The following is a 16,575-nucleotide window of genomic DNA, read 5'->3' on the forward strand; positions in this document are numbered from 1 at the left end:
CAAAAATAGTATTTCCTTTGTTGACGATTTGAATAAAGAAACTATTTGTGATGCTTGCCAAAAGGGCAAAAGTCATCGGCTACCCTATCCTAGATCCACGAGTATCTCATTGAGTCTCTTAGAACTTGTGTTTTTTGATGTATGGGGTCATGCGCCCACTTCTGTTGGCAAAACAGTTATTACATTAGCTTCATTGATGATTTCAGCAAGTTTACATGGATTTATTTGCTTCATCATAAATCTGAAGTTTTTCAAAAATTTCATGAATTCCAAGCTATGGTTGAACGCCAATTTGATAGAAAAGTTCTCGCTATGCAAACTGACTGGGGAGTGGAATATCAAAAGTTGAATGCCTTCTTTCAGCACATTGGCATCTCGCATCATGTCTCATGCCCTTATGCACATCAACAAAATGGCTCCGCTGAACGCAAACATCGCCATATTGTTGAAGTAGGTCTCTCGCTTTTAGCCCATGCTTCTATGCCTTTAAAATTTTGGGATGAAGCTTTCATCACTGCCACCTATCTTATTAATCGCCTCCCTAGTAAAATTATCAATAACCAAACTCCTCTTGAATGCCTATTTCATCAAACACTAGACTACTCTCTTCGTACTTTTGGCTGCGCATGCTGGACAAATCTACGGCCTTATAATGCTCGCAAGTTACAATTCCGCTGTAAACGTTGTGTCTTCCTAGGATACAGTAACATACATAAGGGGTTCAAGTGTCTGGATGTCAATGAAGGGCGTGTCTATATTTCCTGAGATGTGGTCTTCGATGAACACGTCTTCCCCTTCGCCGAACTCCACCCAAACGCCGATGCTCGATTACGATCTGAAATTCTCCTCCTTCCTCCAACTTTGACAAATCCTTCACATGATTTTGGAGACAACAATTCTTCAGATCATTTTGATAATGATTCCTTGCATACTAACCCTATGTTTAAGCGTGCAACACATGAAAAAAATTTGGTGTCAAACGAACTAAATCTGGCTGGAAACGGGCGTCATTTCATGCTCCCTGAGCAATTTCCCATTATGGCAGAAACAGGTGGCGATCCCTAGGCTAATTCACATGCACCTTCCACTGCGGAGCCGATAGGATCGGTCTTGGATCCGGCGGTGTCAGCTCCTACGCTCGTGACGAACGCGCCAGCTCCACCGACATCCTCTCCGTGTGCGCCACCTGTCTCAAACTCGCCTCGCCTGGCTCCACGGACGGGGGGGGGGGGCAGGATATTTCAACTAGTGGTGGAGAATCTCCCTTGGGTCCGCCGCTCGCTGGATCTTCTGCGCCAGCCACAGATCAACCCACCGAATCTTCTGCGCCAGCCACAGATCAACCCATCGGATCTTCTACATCGCCTGCAACACCGGCTTTCGAGCGGCCCACCACACGTCTACAACAAGGTATACGCAAACCAAAAATTTATACTGATGGAACTATTCGATATGGTCAGTTAGTAGCCACCACTGAAGGTCCTATTGATTTGCAACATGCCTTAGTCGATAATAATTGGAAGCGTGCTATGGATGTTGAATTTGATGCATTGATCAGGAATAAAACTTGACATCTAGTTCCACATCAAAAAGGTAAAAATGTGATAGATTGCAAGTGGGTCTATAAAATCAAAAGATCAGATGGGAAAATTGACATATAAGGCACGCCTAGTAGCAAAGGGGTTCAAACAACGATATGGCATTGATTATGAGGATACTTTTAGTCCTGTTGTGAAAGCAGCCACAATTCGTCTTGTGCTCTCTCTAGCTATGTCTAAGGATTGGTGTTTGAGGCAACTCGATGTTCAGAACGCTTTCTTGTATGGTTTCCTTGAAGAAGAGGTATACATGAAACAGTCGTCAGGTTATGAAGATAAGACCAAACCACATCACTTATGTAAACTTGACAGACCCCTGTATGGTTTAAAACAAGCACCACAGGCCTGGTATTCTAGGTTGTGTGGTAAACTTCAGAGTCTAGGCTTTGTTCCCTCCAAAGCTGACACATCATTATTCTTTTATCGGAAAGAAAATCATATCATCTTTATGCTTGTATATGTTGATGATATAATTGTGGCCAGTTCATTATAGGAAGCAGTGGATGCTCTTCTCCGAGATTTAGAGAAGGACTTTGCAATCAAAGATCTCGGGAACCTTCACTATTTTCTTGGCATACAGGTTCAAAGAAAGAAAGGTGAATTGCTTTTGACACAGGAACGGTATGCTTCTGATATCCTCAAGAGAGTTAATATGCAGCTGTGTAAACCCGTCAAAACACCTCTTAATACTATCGAAAAGCTTCTAGTCACTAGTGGCACTCGGTTAGGAGTGGACTCAACCAGATACAGGAGCATTGTTGGAGCTCTCCAGTATCTCACCCTCACATGACCAGATCTGTCTTTTTTGGTCAACAAAGTTTGTCAATTTCTTCACTCGCCGATGACCGTTCATTGGAAAGCTATGAAGAGAATATTGAGATATGTACAAGGAACAATCGGCCTAAGGTTAAAAAATAGAAAATCTAACTCTATGCTTGTAAGTGCTTTTTCAGATGTTGATTGGGTCGGTTGCCCTGATGACAGACGATCTACAGACGGCTTTGCTGTATTCCTAGGTTGCAACCTAGTGTCATGGTGTGCAAGAAAACAACCTACGGTTTCAAGATCAAATACAGAAGCTGAATACAAGTCTTTGGCCAACGCTACTGCAGAGGTAATGTGGATACAAAAATTACTTGATGAGTTAGGTATTCCACATCCTTTGACAGCATGTTTATGGTGTGATAATCTTGGCGCAAAGTACCTATCGGCTAACCCTGTATTTCATGCACGCACCAAGCATATAGAGATCGATTTTTATTTTGTGCGCGAACAAGTTGCAGCAAAGCGCCTAGACATCAGATTCATCAGCACTACGGATCAGATAGTCGATGGCTTCACTAAGCCTCTTCCAGAGAAGCAAATGGTCATGTTCAGAGACAATCTCAACCTCGCTGATAAGTTATGATTGAGGGGGATGTTAAGGATATCCAATAGGATCACATGACCACAATATCTGGTTGATTGATGGTTGATTGATATCTCTTGAAGATTGGTTGTGCGCTCAGGCTTGGATTACGGGTGAAGGCAAGTATCACGGCTTCGGTTAGATATGATAGGTATCTCCTGATTGATGTAATCTTGTGATGTAATCTAGAGTTACCAAAGTAGTTAGCTTCTTCTTGTTGTACAAGTTGTACCGCCACACCAGGGGCTATTCCTGGCTATATTAACACGAAGCCGTGAGCCTAAGAGGACATCACGTTCCAACCATTTTCACACCTGGAAAGAGGTTAAGGATTCGTTAACAGAAACATGTATAGCCGAGTGAGAGCGAGAAGAAATGAAAACCTGGAACACTGAAATACAGGTCAGACAAACCAGTTCAATCATGCACGTACTTGATGTTTCCTTTCCTCTTCATGGGAATGAGGTCGACCTTGAAGTGAATAAAAGAAGTGCAACCAAAGCACCATCACCAGCATTACGATTATCTGGTTTGGGTGTCTGAACTAAGAGTTAGCCATGTAAACCTTGAACCCTGAAAATAGAAACCAACTATTAAAAAGTGGGGACATGAATAACATTAGGACGTGATAAACCTTAGTCCTTAACGACTACGAACAATAGTTAGCATTCATGACTTTGAGCAAGAGGTGCGATTATTAAATTTCTTGTCGGTTCAAGCTGATGGCTGGTCCACTATTAATGGCTCCTCAGACGGCAGTGACGCAGTGCAGCATGTGTGGAGACATGAACAGTTACTGGAATCAGGGCAAAGAAAGAGAAATGTAGCAAGGAATTGGGTCGGCAGAAATTTGACACTAATCCGCAACTTCACAGAGCCCTTGTTTAGTTCGCGAAATTTGGATTTTGGGGCTACTGTAGCACATTCGTTTTTATTTGGCAAATAGTGTCCAAACATTGACTAATTAGGCTTAAAACGTTCGTCTCGCAATTTCCCACCAAACTGTGCAATTAGTTTTTTCTTTTCGTCTACATTTAATGCTCCATGCACGGGCCGCAAACATTCGATGTGACAGGTACTGTAGCAACTTTTTGGATTTTGGGGTCCAACTAAACAAGGGCAAAGTTTAATTTCTTTTACGTAAGTTCTAAACTACCATATGCAATTTCATGTTAGCAAAGTTGAAGATGTAGCCAGGAAAATCCTACGTTCCCAGAACAAATTCTCCAGTCTGGCAAGGCAAAATTAAAACTAGTAAATCAACTCAACTTGTCTCGGTTGTTATGTTTGAATCCAATACATTAAGATTCCTTCAATATGTTTTGGCTCCTGTCCTCTCCATGTGATGTTAGATGTCACTAGCTTGGAGCAAGTATGAATGTAAGGAAATAAGTTATAGTAACACTTGCAAAGAGAAAAAGGTGTAAAATAACTTGTTCCTCAAAAGCAATTTGATATTTTAATGTTCACATGAACAGCTCAAAAGCTTTCATATTGCAACAACAAGCACCATTTGTAGTAAGTCCATTCCGAAAAAATAAGTTGGCCAAGTAACCTTAGACTTTGCAATCAGAAACATAGTCGACAGGTTGCACTGTAAAAGCTCTTGACAGTAAATTACTGTGGAAACTGGAAAGTTCCAGGTTGGAGCCAGTAGCAACATTTGCCAGTAATTTACGCCCTGGAATAACTTAAAAATTATAGCTAACTTAAAGTAATATCTGGAATATGTACAAATATGAGAGAGAGCACGGACAAGTGAAGTAGTAAAAGTTGACTGGAATTACTGTATGGGTTATAGCTTGGGCTATTAGCATTACTGTATGGGCTATTACGCCCTGGGCTTGCGGCTGAGTGCGCCTGTAGGCGCCCCTTGGGGTTTTATGGTAGATGATCTTGGTTTAGACAAGGATCACAGTTGATTGGGTGTTTCTATAAACCCTTGATAATCCTTGCCTATATATATTGTACTCATTTGGTACCTCCATAATCAATCTACCAAGTTTTCCCGAGCCATCTCTTCTTTCATGGTATTACGAGTCTGGGTATTCACCCCGATTCCACCTCCGCTGCCCTAGCGCGCCTTTTCCCCTTAGCTGCGCTCCTCCCCAGCGCGCCCTCCCCTCGGCTGCGCTTCTCCCACCCATCTACGTCGGCTTCCCTGTGCTGCGATGTCTGGGACTCCTCCCCCCTCTCCCAAATCGGCAGCCGCCGCCGCTGCCTCCAAGGCTGCCGTCCCCACGGTATCCAACCTGGACTCCGATGCCCAGGCCAAGGCTGCTGCCGCCGCCAAAGTTGTTGCCGAGCGCTTTGGAGCGCAATGCCGCCCTCGCGCGCGCCGCCGCAACTGAGAAGGAAGCCCAGACCGCCGCTTTGGAGCTCGACGCCGCCGCCGCCCGCGCTCGCGACGCCCTGGCACGCGCCGTGCAGGAACGCTCCGCCGCTGGTGCACCCGCGGACGGGGACGATGAGGACGACCTCTCCGATCACGCCTCCGACCACAATGACAACACTGATCTGCATCAAGCCCTCCTTCTACAAGAGGCTGCTGCAATCGCCAACCTCCTCTCCCAGGCTGTTGCGGTCCAGAACATCCGCAATCTTGTCACGGTTGTTCTCGACCTCAACGCCGGCAATTTCAATCGGTGGCGCGATCAGTTCCTCCTCATCGTTGGGAAGTATTCCCTTCAACACCATGTCATGCAGGACTTACCGGCACATGGTTTCCCTGACTGGCAGCGCATGGATTGCGTTGTCAAGTCATGGATCCTCTGCACCATCTCCGATGACCTCGCCGCGACGATCTCAGCGCGCAACTCCACTGCTCGCGACACTTGGCGCGCCGTGGAGTCCCAGATCTTCAATAACCGCGAGACACGTGCCCTCCTCCTCGACGCCAAGCTCTGCAACTTCGTTCAAGGTGATCTGTCCATCACCGATTACTGCAAGGAGCTCAAGCACATGGTGGACACGCTTGGTGACTTAGGTGAAGTCGTCACTGAACGCACCCTCATCCTCAACCTCATTCGCGGTCTAAATGAGCGCTTCAAGACCGTCGACATGCATCTCCGGCGAGGGCGCCCCTTTCCCATGTTCCTGGACGCGAAGGCTAACCTCCTCCTGGAGGAGCTGACGATGGAGAACACGTCGTCATCTCAATCGACAGCTGAAAGGTCCTAATGGCTAGAGGGGGGGTGAATAGCCTAATAAAAATTTCTACAACAACACTTAACAAAATAGTTAGACAATTATGAGGCGAAGCAAGTGTTGCGCTAGCCTACTCAAAATGCAAGCCACCTACCACAATTCTAGTTTAGATAGTGTCGATTCACACAAGAGCTATGACACTACCCTATGTTAGTGTGCTCTCAAAGGCTAACTAAAGAGCCACACCAACCAAGCATGCAAGCTCTCACAACTAGCTACACTAAAGAGCTTGTCAACTAGTTTGCGATAAAGTAAAGAGAGTGATCAAGAGGGTTATACCGCCATGTAGATGAAAGAACTAATCAATCACGAAGATGAATAACAATGAAGACCAATCACCTCGGAATCAATGATGAACACAATGATTTTTACCGAGGTTCACTTGCTTGCCGGCAAGCTAGTCCTCGTTGTGGCGATTCACTCACTTGGAGGTTCACGCGCTAATTGGCTTCACACGTCAAACCCTCAATAGGGTGCCGCACAACCAACACAAGATGAGGATCACACAAGCCACGAGCAATCCACTAGAGTACCTTTTGGCGCTCCGCCGGGGAAAGGTCAAGAACCCCTCACAATCACCACGATCGGAGCCGGAGACAATCACCACCTCCGCTCAACGATCCTCGCTGCTCCAAGCTGTCTAGGTGGCGGCAACCACCAAGAGTAACAAGCGAAATCCACAGCAAAACACGAACACCAAGTGCCTCTAGATGCAATCACTCAAGCAATGCACTTGGATCACTCCCAATCTCACTATAATGATGAATCAATGATGGAGATGAGTGGGAGGACTTTGGCTAGGCTCACAAGGTTGCTATGTCAATGAAAATGGCCAAAGATGTGAGCCATAGCCGGCCATGGGGCTTAAATAGAAGCCCCCATGAAATAGAGCCGTTATACCCCTTCACTGGGCACACTGCGCTCTGACCGGACGCACCGGTCCAACTGACCGGACCCTGGACTCAGCGTCCGGTCCACTGATGGACGCCACGTGTCACTAGCTTCAAACGTTGTTCGTCAGATTTCAACGGCTACGAAGTTGACCGGACGCTCCGGCAAAACTAACCGGACGCTAGAGCCTCAGCGTCCGGTCGAGTACAGTAAGGGTCTAAAACCGATTTTCCTCGATCGGACGCGTTCGGTCCACCTCGACCGGACACAGCCCAGCGTCTGGTGGTAAACCCTACCCACTGTACCGCCAAGTCAGCGTGACCGGACATAGGCAGTCAGTGTCCGGTGCTTTTGGATCCAGCGTCCGGTCACTTGACCGAAACGCATGTCCTCTGCTGCCACTGACCGGACGCTCCGGTCCAACCGAGTCCAGCGTCTGGTCACTCACAGTGACCTCCGTCTTTTCTGTCTAGGGCGCCGGTAGCACCGTCGGACTGTCCACACTCTACGGGCGGACACTTCGCCGGTGGAGTTTCTTACCCTTGCACCCAAACTTCACCACCCTTGATCAAGTGTGCCAACCACCAAGTGTATCACCTTGTGCACATGTGTTAGCATATTTTCACAAATATTTTCAAGGGTGTTAGCACTCCACTAGATCCTAAATGCATATGCAGTGAGTTAGAGCATCTAGTGGCACTTTGATAACCGCATTCCGATACGAGTTTCACCCCTCTTAACAGTATGGCTATCAAACCTAAATGTGATCACACTCTCTAAGTGTCTTGATCACCAAAACAAAATAGCTCCTACAAAATATACCTTTGCCTTGAGCTTTTTATTTTTCTCTTTCTTCTTTTCAAGTCGAAGCACTTGATCATCACCATGCCATCATCATCATGCTATGATCTTCATTTGCTTCACCACTTGGAGTGTGCTACCTATCTCATGATCACTTGATAAACTAGGTTAACACTTAGGGTTTCATCAATTCACCAAAACCAAACTAGAGCTTTCAACAGCACTCACCGCTTCCACCACTACGTCAGCCCTGTCCCGTCCTCCTATTGTTAAGCAGCCTATAGCCTCCAGCGCAGGCTCCGAGGGTGGCTCTGCTCCCTCCAAGAACCGCCGCGGAAAACGCGGCGGCTGGTGCGACGGCGCTGGTGGTAAACCGGCGCCCACTGGCACACAGCCAGGTGCCCAGTCCAGCGCACCCTTTGGTGGACAGGGCACGCCATGGCCCTCCTTCTACCGCTCGTGGGCCGGGGCCATCCAAATGTGGCCTGGACCACAGCCTGGGCAACGACCTCCACTTGCGCCACTGCTTGGCACCCCTCAGCATGCTCTGCTGGCCCAACAGCCTCTTCAACAGCATGTTGTGCCTGCCCCGGTCCTGGAGAATGCCAGGTCTTTGACTGCACCACCCCTCGGCTACTACCAGCCGCACACTGGACTTTCTACATGGGATCAACAATCTCTGGCATCGACATTCAGCACCATGACGCTGCAGTAGCCACAAAACAACAATGACTGGTACTTCGATTCAGGTGCAACCTCTCACATGTCATCACATTCCAATTCGCTTTCACATACTACTCCCTCGCGGTATCCTACTCCATCGTCCATTGTTGTCGGTAACGGATCCTTACTCCCCGTTACATCCACTGGCTCTATAGTTATTTCATCATCTTTACGTCTTAATAATGTGCAGGTTTCCCCACAACTTATTAAGAACCTAATTTCTATTTGCTAGTTCACTATTGATAACAATTGTTCTGTTGAGTTTGATCCAACTGGGTGTTCTGTGAAGGATCTTCTGTCTCGGAACGTGATCGTCAGGTGCAATAGCTCCAGACCGTTGTACCCTCTCCGGCTGCCAGCTGCTCAATCCTTGGTCACCGCCACCGAGTCTTCACTTTGGCATCGCCGCCTCGATCATCCTGGACACGAGGCCCTCTCCAAGCTTGCGTTGAGTCTTCCTACTTGTCATCATGATATTACTACTGTCTGTCATGCATGTCAATTAGGTCATCATGTGGGTCTTCCATTTCATTTGTCAACTTCTCGAGCATCCAATAAATTTGATCTGATACATTGTGATATGTGGACATCACCTGTTCTTAGTGTCTCGGGCTATAAATATTACTTGGCTATTCTTGATGATTGTTCACATTATTTATGGACGTTTCCTCTGAAGTTGAAATCTGACGCTTTTCTGACAATCGCTCACTTTTTTGCCCTTGTGTCCACTCAGTTCGGCACCACCATCAAGGTATTTCAGTGCGACAACGGTCGTGAGTTTGACAACTCTAGCTCCCGCACATTCTTCCTTACCCATGGTGTTCGCCTCCGCATGTCGTGCCCATACACTTCTGCTGAGAACGGTAAGGCCAAGGGCATCATTCGTTCCATTAACAATGTGACTCGCTCCCTACTGTTCTAGGCTTTCCTCCCACCCTCATTCTGGGTCGAAGCTATGCAGACAGCCACATATCTCATTAACATCTTGCCCACCAAAACGCTGAGCTCATCCACCCCACACTTTGCCCTCTTCGACACGACGCCCTCCTATGATCACCTACACGTTTTTGGCTGCACTTGTTATCCCAACTTGTTCGCCACAGCTCCCCACAAACTTTCCCCTCGATCCACCTTGTGTGTCTTCCTGGGATATTCAGCCCATCTTAAAGGATACCGCTGCCTTGATCTCTCTTCCAATAGAGTTATCATCTCTCGTCACGTCGTCTTTGACGAGTCAGCATTCCCCTATGCTAAGCGTGCCTCCACTCCATCACCTGCAGACTTTGATTTTTTGGACATTACTGACTATATGTCGGCTCCCATCAGACCAGCACATAAGTTTCTATCTGCAGGCACTGGTCCTTCAACACCCGCACAGCCACGTGCGGTTGCGGCTGACACCGATGATTACCTGGCTGGTTCAGCAGCGCTTGATGCGCTCCACCAGTTGCGCCTGCCTCGCCTTCGCCCGCACAACCACGTGCGGCTACGATGTCACCATCGTCTGCACGGCCACGTGCGGCACCGACTTCTTCGACCTCGCTGTCACCTGTAGCTTTGGCCGAGCCGCGCGGACCCTCGTCCGGTTTCCCACCGCTGCCTGTCCTCCCGATGCCCGCAGTCCGTCATGTGTACATGCGCCGTGAGTGCCAAGCTGCTGTTCAGCTAGCTGCTGCCCCTACACCGTGCTGGGAGGGCCCAACTGCTGCCTGGCCAGCTGCTGAGCGCCCAGCTGTTGTCCAGACAGACGCTGCACCTGCGTCGCTGCCCAAGGGTGCTGTTGTTGTCCCCCCAGTGATCAACCAGCACCCCATGGCCATGCACGCGAAGACTGGCTTCCAGATTCCTGCTCTCTATCATGCTACGCCACTGTCTCCAGTGCCCAAGACCTTCCGCAACGCACTCGCCGATCCGAATTGGCGTGCTGCTATGGAGGAAGAACATGCTGCTCTTCTCCAAAACCACACATGGGATCTTGTTCCTCGCCCCCCCTCAGGCTAATGTGGTCACCGGAAAGTGGATTTTCAAGCACAAGTTCAACGCCGACGGGTCACTTGAGCGGTACAAGGCACGCTGGGTCCTTCGCGGCTTCACTCAGCGGCCTGGCGTGGATTTTTCAGAGACTTTCAGTCCAGTTATGAAGCCTGCCACAGTTCGCACCGTGCTTTCTCCGGCTTTGTCTCACCAGTGGCCCGTGCACCAGCTTGATGTGAAGAATGCCTTCCTACATGGCAATTTGTCAGAGACAGTGTATTGTGTACAGTCGTCTGGTTTTGAGGATCCCACCCACCCGGACTTCGTGTGTCAGCTCAACAAGTCCTTGTATGGGTTGAAGCAGGCTCCTCGTGCTTGGTACAGTCGGTTCGCCACTTTTCTGTTGTCTCTCGGGTTTGTCGAAGCCAAGTCAGACACCTCGCTCTTCATCTACCGGCGCGGCTCAGATATTGCATATCTCCTCCTGTATGTGGATGACATATTCCTCACAGCCTCCTCCTCGGGTCTCCTTCGGCGGATCATTTCGGCCCTCCAATAGGAGTTCTCAATGAAGGATCTTGGCAAACTGCATCCCTTTCTCGGTATGCATGTTCAGCAGTGTGGTGACGGTCTCTTCCTTTCGCAGCGGCAGTACACGCTGGATATCTTGGACCGTGCTGGGATGGCTGAGTGTAAGCCGTGTTCTACTCCAGTCAACACAAACCCCAAGGTTGCAGCGGCTGATGGAACAGATTATCGAAGTCTTGCTGGCGCATTACAGTATCTGACCTTCACCCGGCCTGACATCGCTTATGCTGTCCAGCAAGTCTGCCTTCACATGCATGACCCACGGGAACCACACTTGGCGGCACTCAAGCGCATCCTTCGTTATGTTCGGGGCACTCTCCACTTAGGTCTACTGTTGCGGCCATCTCCTGCCACTGATCTTGTGGTCTACACTGACGCTGATTGGGCTGGTTGCCCTAACACGCGCAAGTCCACCTCGGGCTACGCAGTGTTCCTCGGTGATAATCTCGTCTCCTGGTCATCCAAGCGTCAGAATACAGTCTCCAGATCCAGTGCTGAAGCTGAGTACCGCGCGGTGGCCAACGGTGTTGCTGAGGCCTCTTGATATGTCCTCATTGATATTTGATTGTGAAGATAGATGTCATCGTTACTGGCATGATCTTTTGTGATATGCTCCAATCAAAGCCCATCTCTCAGCAGTACCAATGCAGCAGCCTAAGAAACCATCATTACTGGCATGATCTTTTGTTTTTATTTGTGCTTCATTTGACCCCAGAACCTGCCCAGTGCTTGTGTACCGCAGAAGGATGTCACAGTTCTGCTCGTTAACACAACTAGATGATACAAGCAATACTCCTAAAGGAATCCACTGATGCAACAGGTTAAAGTACGAGGGATGGAGGTCCGATACTTTTCCAACTTGCACTTGAGGAAAGGCAGTTGTCCTACAACATTTTACACAGCGATCATCAAATTCTTTAACCAGGGAGCTTACAGTGTTTATTGGCACATGGAATTTCTCTGAATTCGCAGCTGTGGGTATTCGCAGTTTCCTCCTATGATTCACAGTACTTTGGTAGCTTAGGCACTTTTTATTGTTCCTAGCCCAAGAATGTGATATTTCCAAAATATTGTTTGATAGCACCTCGCATTGATCATCATTAGAAGGGCATAGCACCCAAGAAAGGTAAAAGGCTGCCCTCTGAACAAGACTGACATCACTTATTGATTCAGCAGTTATCTCTTTGGATAATGTTTCTGATAAATAATCTTGTGAGCCTTCTCTGTGGAAAAGTAAAGCAGTTGCAAAACTGAACCAGACGCGGAAATTAATAATCATGTACCTGCAGAACCACAGTTATATCAGGTGCAGTTAACTTCTGTCATACAAATGCTAAACATCTAGCTGTATTGCATATTTGAAAACACATACCAAGCAGAATTGTATTTTACCAATCCCTTCGATGGTTGTACTTGTAAGTTTTTCTGCGAAGAGCATCTAGTTCTTGTGCTGTCCAAGTGAACCAAGGCACTGATATAAGAAACTAGGTCCAAAAAACCTTTACAAGATAAGGGTCCAGTTAGTATCGCAAGCAAGTCACTTTGTTGGCTTGGGAAGTAAGCATGTGAAAAGGGGAATCTCTGCCCCAATTCTATGGATATTCCCCATGACATAGGCTTGAGAAGAATGTCTAATGCCAACAATACCAATGCATTGTGAAGTTCTACCACAGAACCCAAACCCCTGCACAAATAAAGGATGAATAAAGAGATTTTACAAGAAGCAGTCCTTAAACAGCGAGCCCACAATGTATAACTAGTTCAGACAATATATAGAGATGTGTAAATGTAACATCCATAATAGTGTTGTTGGTAAAATATCATTTAGGGCTACAGAAAGCAAGGATACCAAAAAAAAAAAACCCCTAAAAATTCAGTCAAATTTATTTCTTTGAAAAATGTAAGATCAAAATTGGAATTAAAAATTAAGTGACAAATGTGGAATAAGTTTGGTACTGTTCATTGAATGAAATCTGTTTCAAACCACTTTCCTAAGATAACTTTAATCCACTGCCTGTTTGGTGCATTCCTAATTTAGTCATGTCGGAGTTTCTGAAATAACTATATGGTGGACTGCCACGATGTGGCAAGCCACTCTTAACCTTTGCTGCTCTGCAGTTCTATTTGTAAGATTAAAAGTATGTGTAGAAGCCCACTAACCGCGACCGGGACACATCAAACCCAGTGCAAACAACAGTATAGGGCATTTCATATGAGTGTTTGAGGTGTGAACTTACGTTGCTAGAAACCAGAAGTGTAATAGTGATCTCATCCCCATAAATATTGTTGGGGAGCAAACCAGGTGTCGGGTACTACGATAAGGGGTCCCCTAAGCAACAATCGAAAAATTCGCTTAGACCCCGTCAAAAATCAAAGCCAAGGGACAACTATTGGCTAAACCCCGGCCATGTCCGAGGCCACCTACTCTCCGCCTCGCTAGAGGCCTCGCACGGAAGGCCTCGGACGGCCTACCGAATTTCCGCCTCGCTCGAGGTCTCACACGAAAGGCCTCGGCTGGGGATCCGATTCTCCGTCTCGCCCGAGGCCCCGCGTGTACGGCCTCGGACGAGACGTCGAATCTCCGTCCCGCTCGAAGCCGGCTCGGCAATAACCCCGTCGCCTCTGCCTTGACCGATCTCCCCAACAGAGCATCACGACCAATTAATGCGACCAACCACTCCCGCGATATCAGCCGAACGACGGCTCGACACAGCGGAGTGGCCGACGAGACGCCAGTCACATCGAAGCCATGCCATCCAGGACCGGAAAGGGCAGGGGTTACTGGCCGCTGTGCTTAGCACTGTGCCCACGACTGACACCCATACCGCACTATGCTACCTAACCCCTGCTCCAGGAACAGCGCGGCGTGGGGAGTCCTGGGTTACTATAGCCTCGGAATCAGTGTACAGGACCAACCGCTCCCTCCACGCCTCGGCATTCTACTTTAGGGTCTCGACAACCTCGGGATTTGCGCCCGCCGAGCCCCTCCACGATGGCTCGGCCTCGGCACCAACTAAGCCTTGGCTCTTCACGCGGTCAACACACAGCAACCAGCACGTCACTTGCCAGGCCCTGCGTCAAGCCATCACTGGAGCTCCCACGTCGCGTAGGATCGGATGTGACCGGCGCGTTGCTCCATCATTTCAAGGGCAGGACCACTCCATCAACCATGCCACCACAGTAACATGCTACAGGGCTCGGACATGCCGCCTCTGTTCGCACGACGTCATGTAGCTAACATATGTATCATCCCTGTCCCCCCTTTTACTATAAAAGGGAGGGACCGGGGCCGTTTCTAGGGATGACCAGTTCAGGCTCATGAGCTCACAAGGTAGACAAACACACGCTCGATACTTTATAACACGCACTCTTCCCCACTGCTGGAGATCAACATCTCAAGCAATCCACACCGCCCCACACCGAGACCTGGGACCAGCTCCCTCTCTCACCCTGCTTGTAACCCCCTACTACAAGCACTTCGGTGCAAGGAATACAAGATCGATTTCTCAGACTAGATGTAGGGCACCTATTGCCTGAACCAGTATAAACCTTGTCTCTTTGCATCACCATCCGGAATTATGAGCACGTAGTACATTTTTACTAGTTGGTCGAGGAACCACCGGTCCGAAACACCGAGAGTTGGCGCGCTAGGTAGGGGGATTCTGTGTGTCAGCTTCATCATCCTAACAAGTTCCGGATGGCAGACCCCGTACAACCACTGCGTCTCGGCACGGTGATCTGGTTCGGGAGCCTAGAGTTCATGTCTCTAGGATGTGAGTACGATATGGTACTCCTCACGCCGCGAGCCCCACCAACCGACGACAACATCACGCATTAGTAGCCCGAGCGCAGACGGCGCCCGGGCGGCCGCTCTCGTTGCACTCGCCAGGCACGACGCGAGCGGGGCGGCCCCGGCACCGCGCAAGCTCTGGGTGACGCGTCGCACTCCACCGGTATCCCACGCCTAGCTGTTGGCACAAGGTCCCTGGTCAGGGACCTGTCTAGCCTGAGCCTGAACAAGGGAAAAATGCCGGTGGCGCACAATGATGCCCCGTCCTCGAGCCCTGCCCGCCACCTCCTGAGGAGTCGACTTCGGCAGAGCAAAGCCCGGCGATGGTACCATCCCCGTACCCCTTTGGGTTGAGAAATGCCACCGCCACCTATGCTTCCGCCTACGTTTCTGCTCACGCAGAGCCCTCAGGACGCCATCAACGCTTCGCCCTCGACTTTGGCACCATGACTTTGACTCACACCCACGCTGACTCCTCAGAGGAGGACGAGGCATGGGCCGGAGCGGACTTCTCTGGACTTTGTGACCCTGAAGCCCTGCGCCGCTACCTGGCCATGAGCGACTACTACTTCGGCTACTCCTACTATGACGATGAAGGCACTTACGATCCTACTCGTGAGTGCTTCCATGTCGGACTTGAGATGCCGAGCATGAGCGATGAGGACGAGGGGGCAGGCAACCGTTCCCCGCTTCGCCCGGGAGCAGGCGATGCCACACCATCACGCACTGTCCCACCGGCAGCGCGGAACGGAAACCTTGCCCCCGGACAACTTCGGCGCCCAGACCTAGAATAGCTCCAAGAGTTTCCAGCCAAGGTCGAACAAGACCGACTCCTTCTGCAGTAGCTCCGAGACACTCTCGAGCAGGAGTAGCAAGGTCGCGGCGATTGTGGAGGAGCCCGACGGAGGGCCCGCGATGTCCACCACCGCATTAACGACAACGAAGGGGGTGAGCAACCCCCAATTTTCAATTGCGCTAGCCAAAACGTCGCGGCTGCGGCGATGCTAGTCCGAACGATGCTCGAGCCCTCTACCACGGAGGGGCGACGGGTCCGCGGCGAGCTCCGAGATCTCCTCAAGACCACCGTGGTGCAGCAGGCCGAGAGTTCCGCCTCCCGACGGCGCGAAGGCGCCTCAGACCTTCCCACGGCACCGCTTTGGTAGGATAGGGAGGCCTCGGTTCGTCCTGAGCTCGCTCGGGCACCGATAATCAACAGGGTCCCCTTGCTGCACGATCGCCTCGGCAACCAACGTGAGGCGCAGGATGACCACAAGGTGGTCAGTAGGCGATGGCGCCACGACAATGAGGGGCCCGCCCGGGGCTTCTATCCGCACCGAGGAGGCCGCTACGACAGTGGGGAGGACCGCGGTCCTTCTCCTAAGCCACCTGGCCCTCGAGTTTTTAGCAAAGCAATCCGCGTTGCTCATTTCTCGGCCCGGTTTTGGCAACGGGCCAACCTCATGAAGTACAGCGGTGAGACTAATCCCAAACTTTGGTTGGCTGATTACCACCTGGCTTGTCAGCTAGGCGGCACAGACGATGACCTGCTCATCATCCGCAACCTCCCGTTGTTCCTGTTAGACTCAGCACTAGCC

The 16,575-nt window shown here is 49.6% G+C and overlaps 2 protein-coding genes and 1 pseudogene across 2 annotated transcripts; 2 read left to right on the top strand and 1 right to left on the bottom strand.

Annotated features, from left to right (window-relative positions):
• The first annotated feature begins 5,268 nt into the window (after positions 1–5,268).
• On the top strand, positions 5,269–6,186 carry LOC136525651 (uncharacterized). Its single transcript, XM_066518570.1, has one exon. The coding sequence runs from the start codon at positions 5,269–5,271 to the stop codon at positions 6,184–6,186; it is 918 nt and encodes a 305-aa protein (XP_066374667.1).
• A 5,020-nt stretch (positions 6,187–11,206) lies between these two features.
• On the top strand, positions 11,207–11,734 carry LOC136525652 (uncharacterized mitochondrial protein AtMg00810-like). Its single transcript, XM_066518571.1, has one exon. The coding sequence runs from the start codon at positions 11,207–11,209 to the stop codon at positions 11,732–11,734; it is 528 nt and encodes a 175-aa protein (XP_066374668.1).
• A 42-nt stretch (positions 11,735–11,776) lies between these two features.
• Positions 11,777–16,575, bottom strand: part of LOC136525653 (uncharacterized) — a 34,920-nt pseudogene continuing 30,121 nt past the window's right edge.

Source organism: Miscanthus floridulus, chromosome 19, assembly GCF_019320115.1.
Source record: "Miscanthus floridulus cultivar M001 chromosome 19, ASM1932011v1, whole genome shotgun sequence".
Taxonomy (NCBI): Eukaryota; Viridiplantae; Streptophyta; class Magnoliopsida; order Poales; family Poaceae; genus Miscanthus; species Miscanthus floridulus.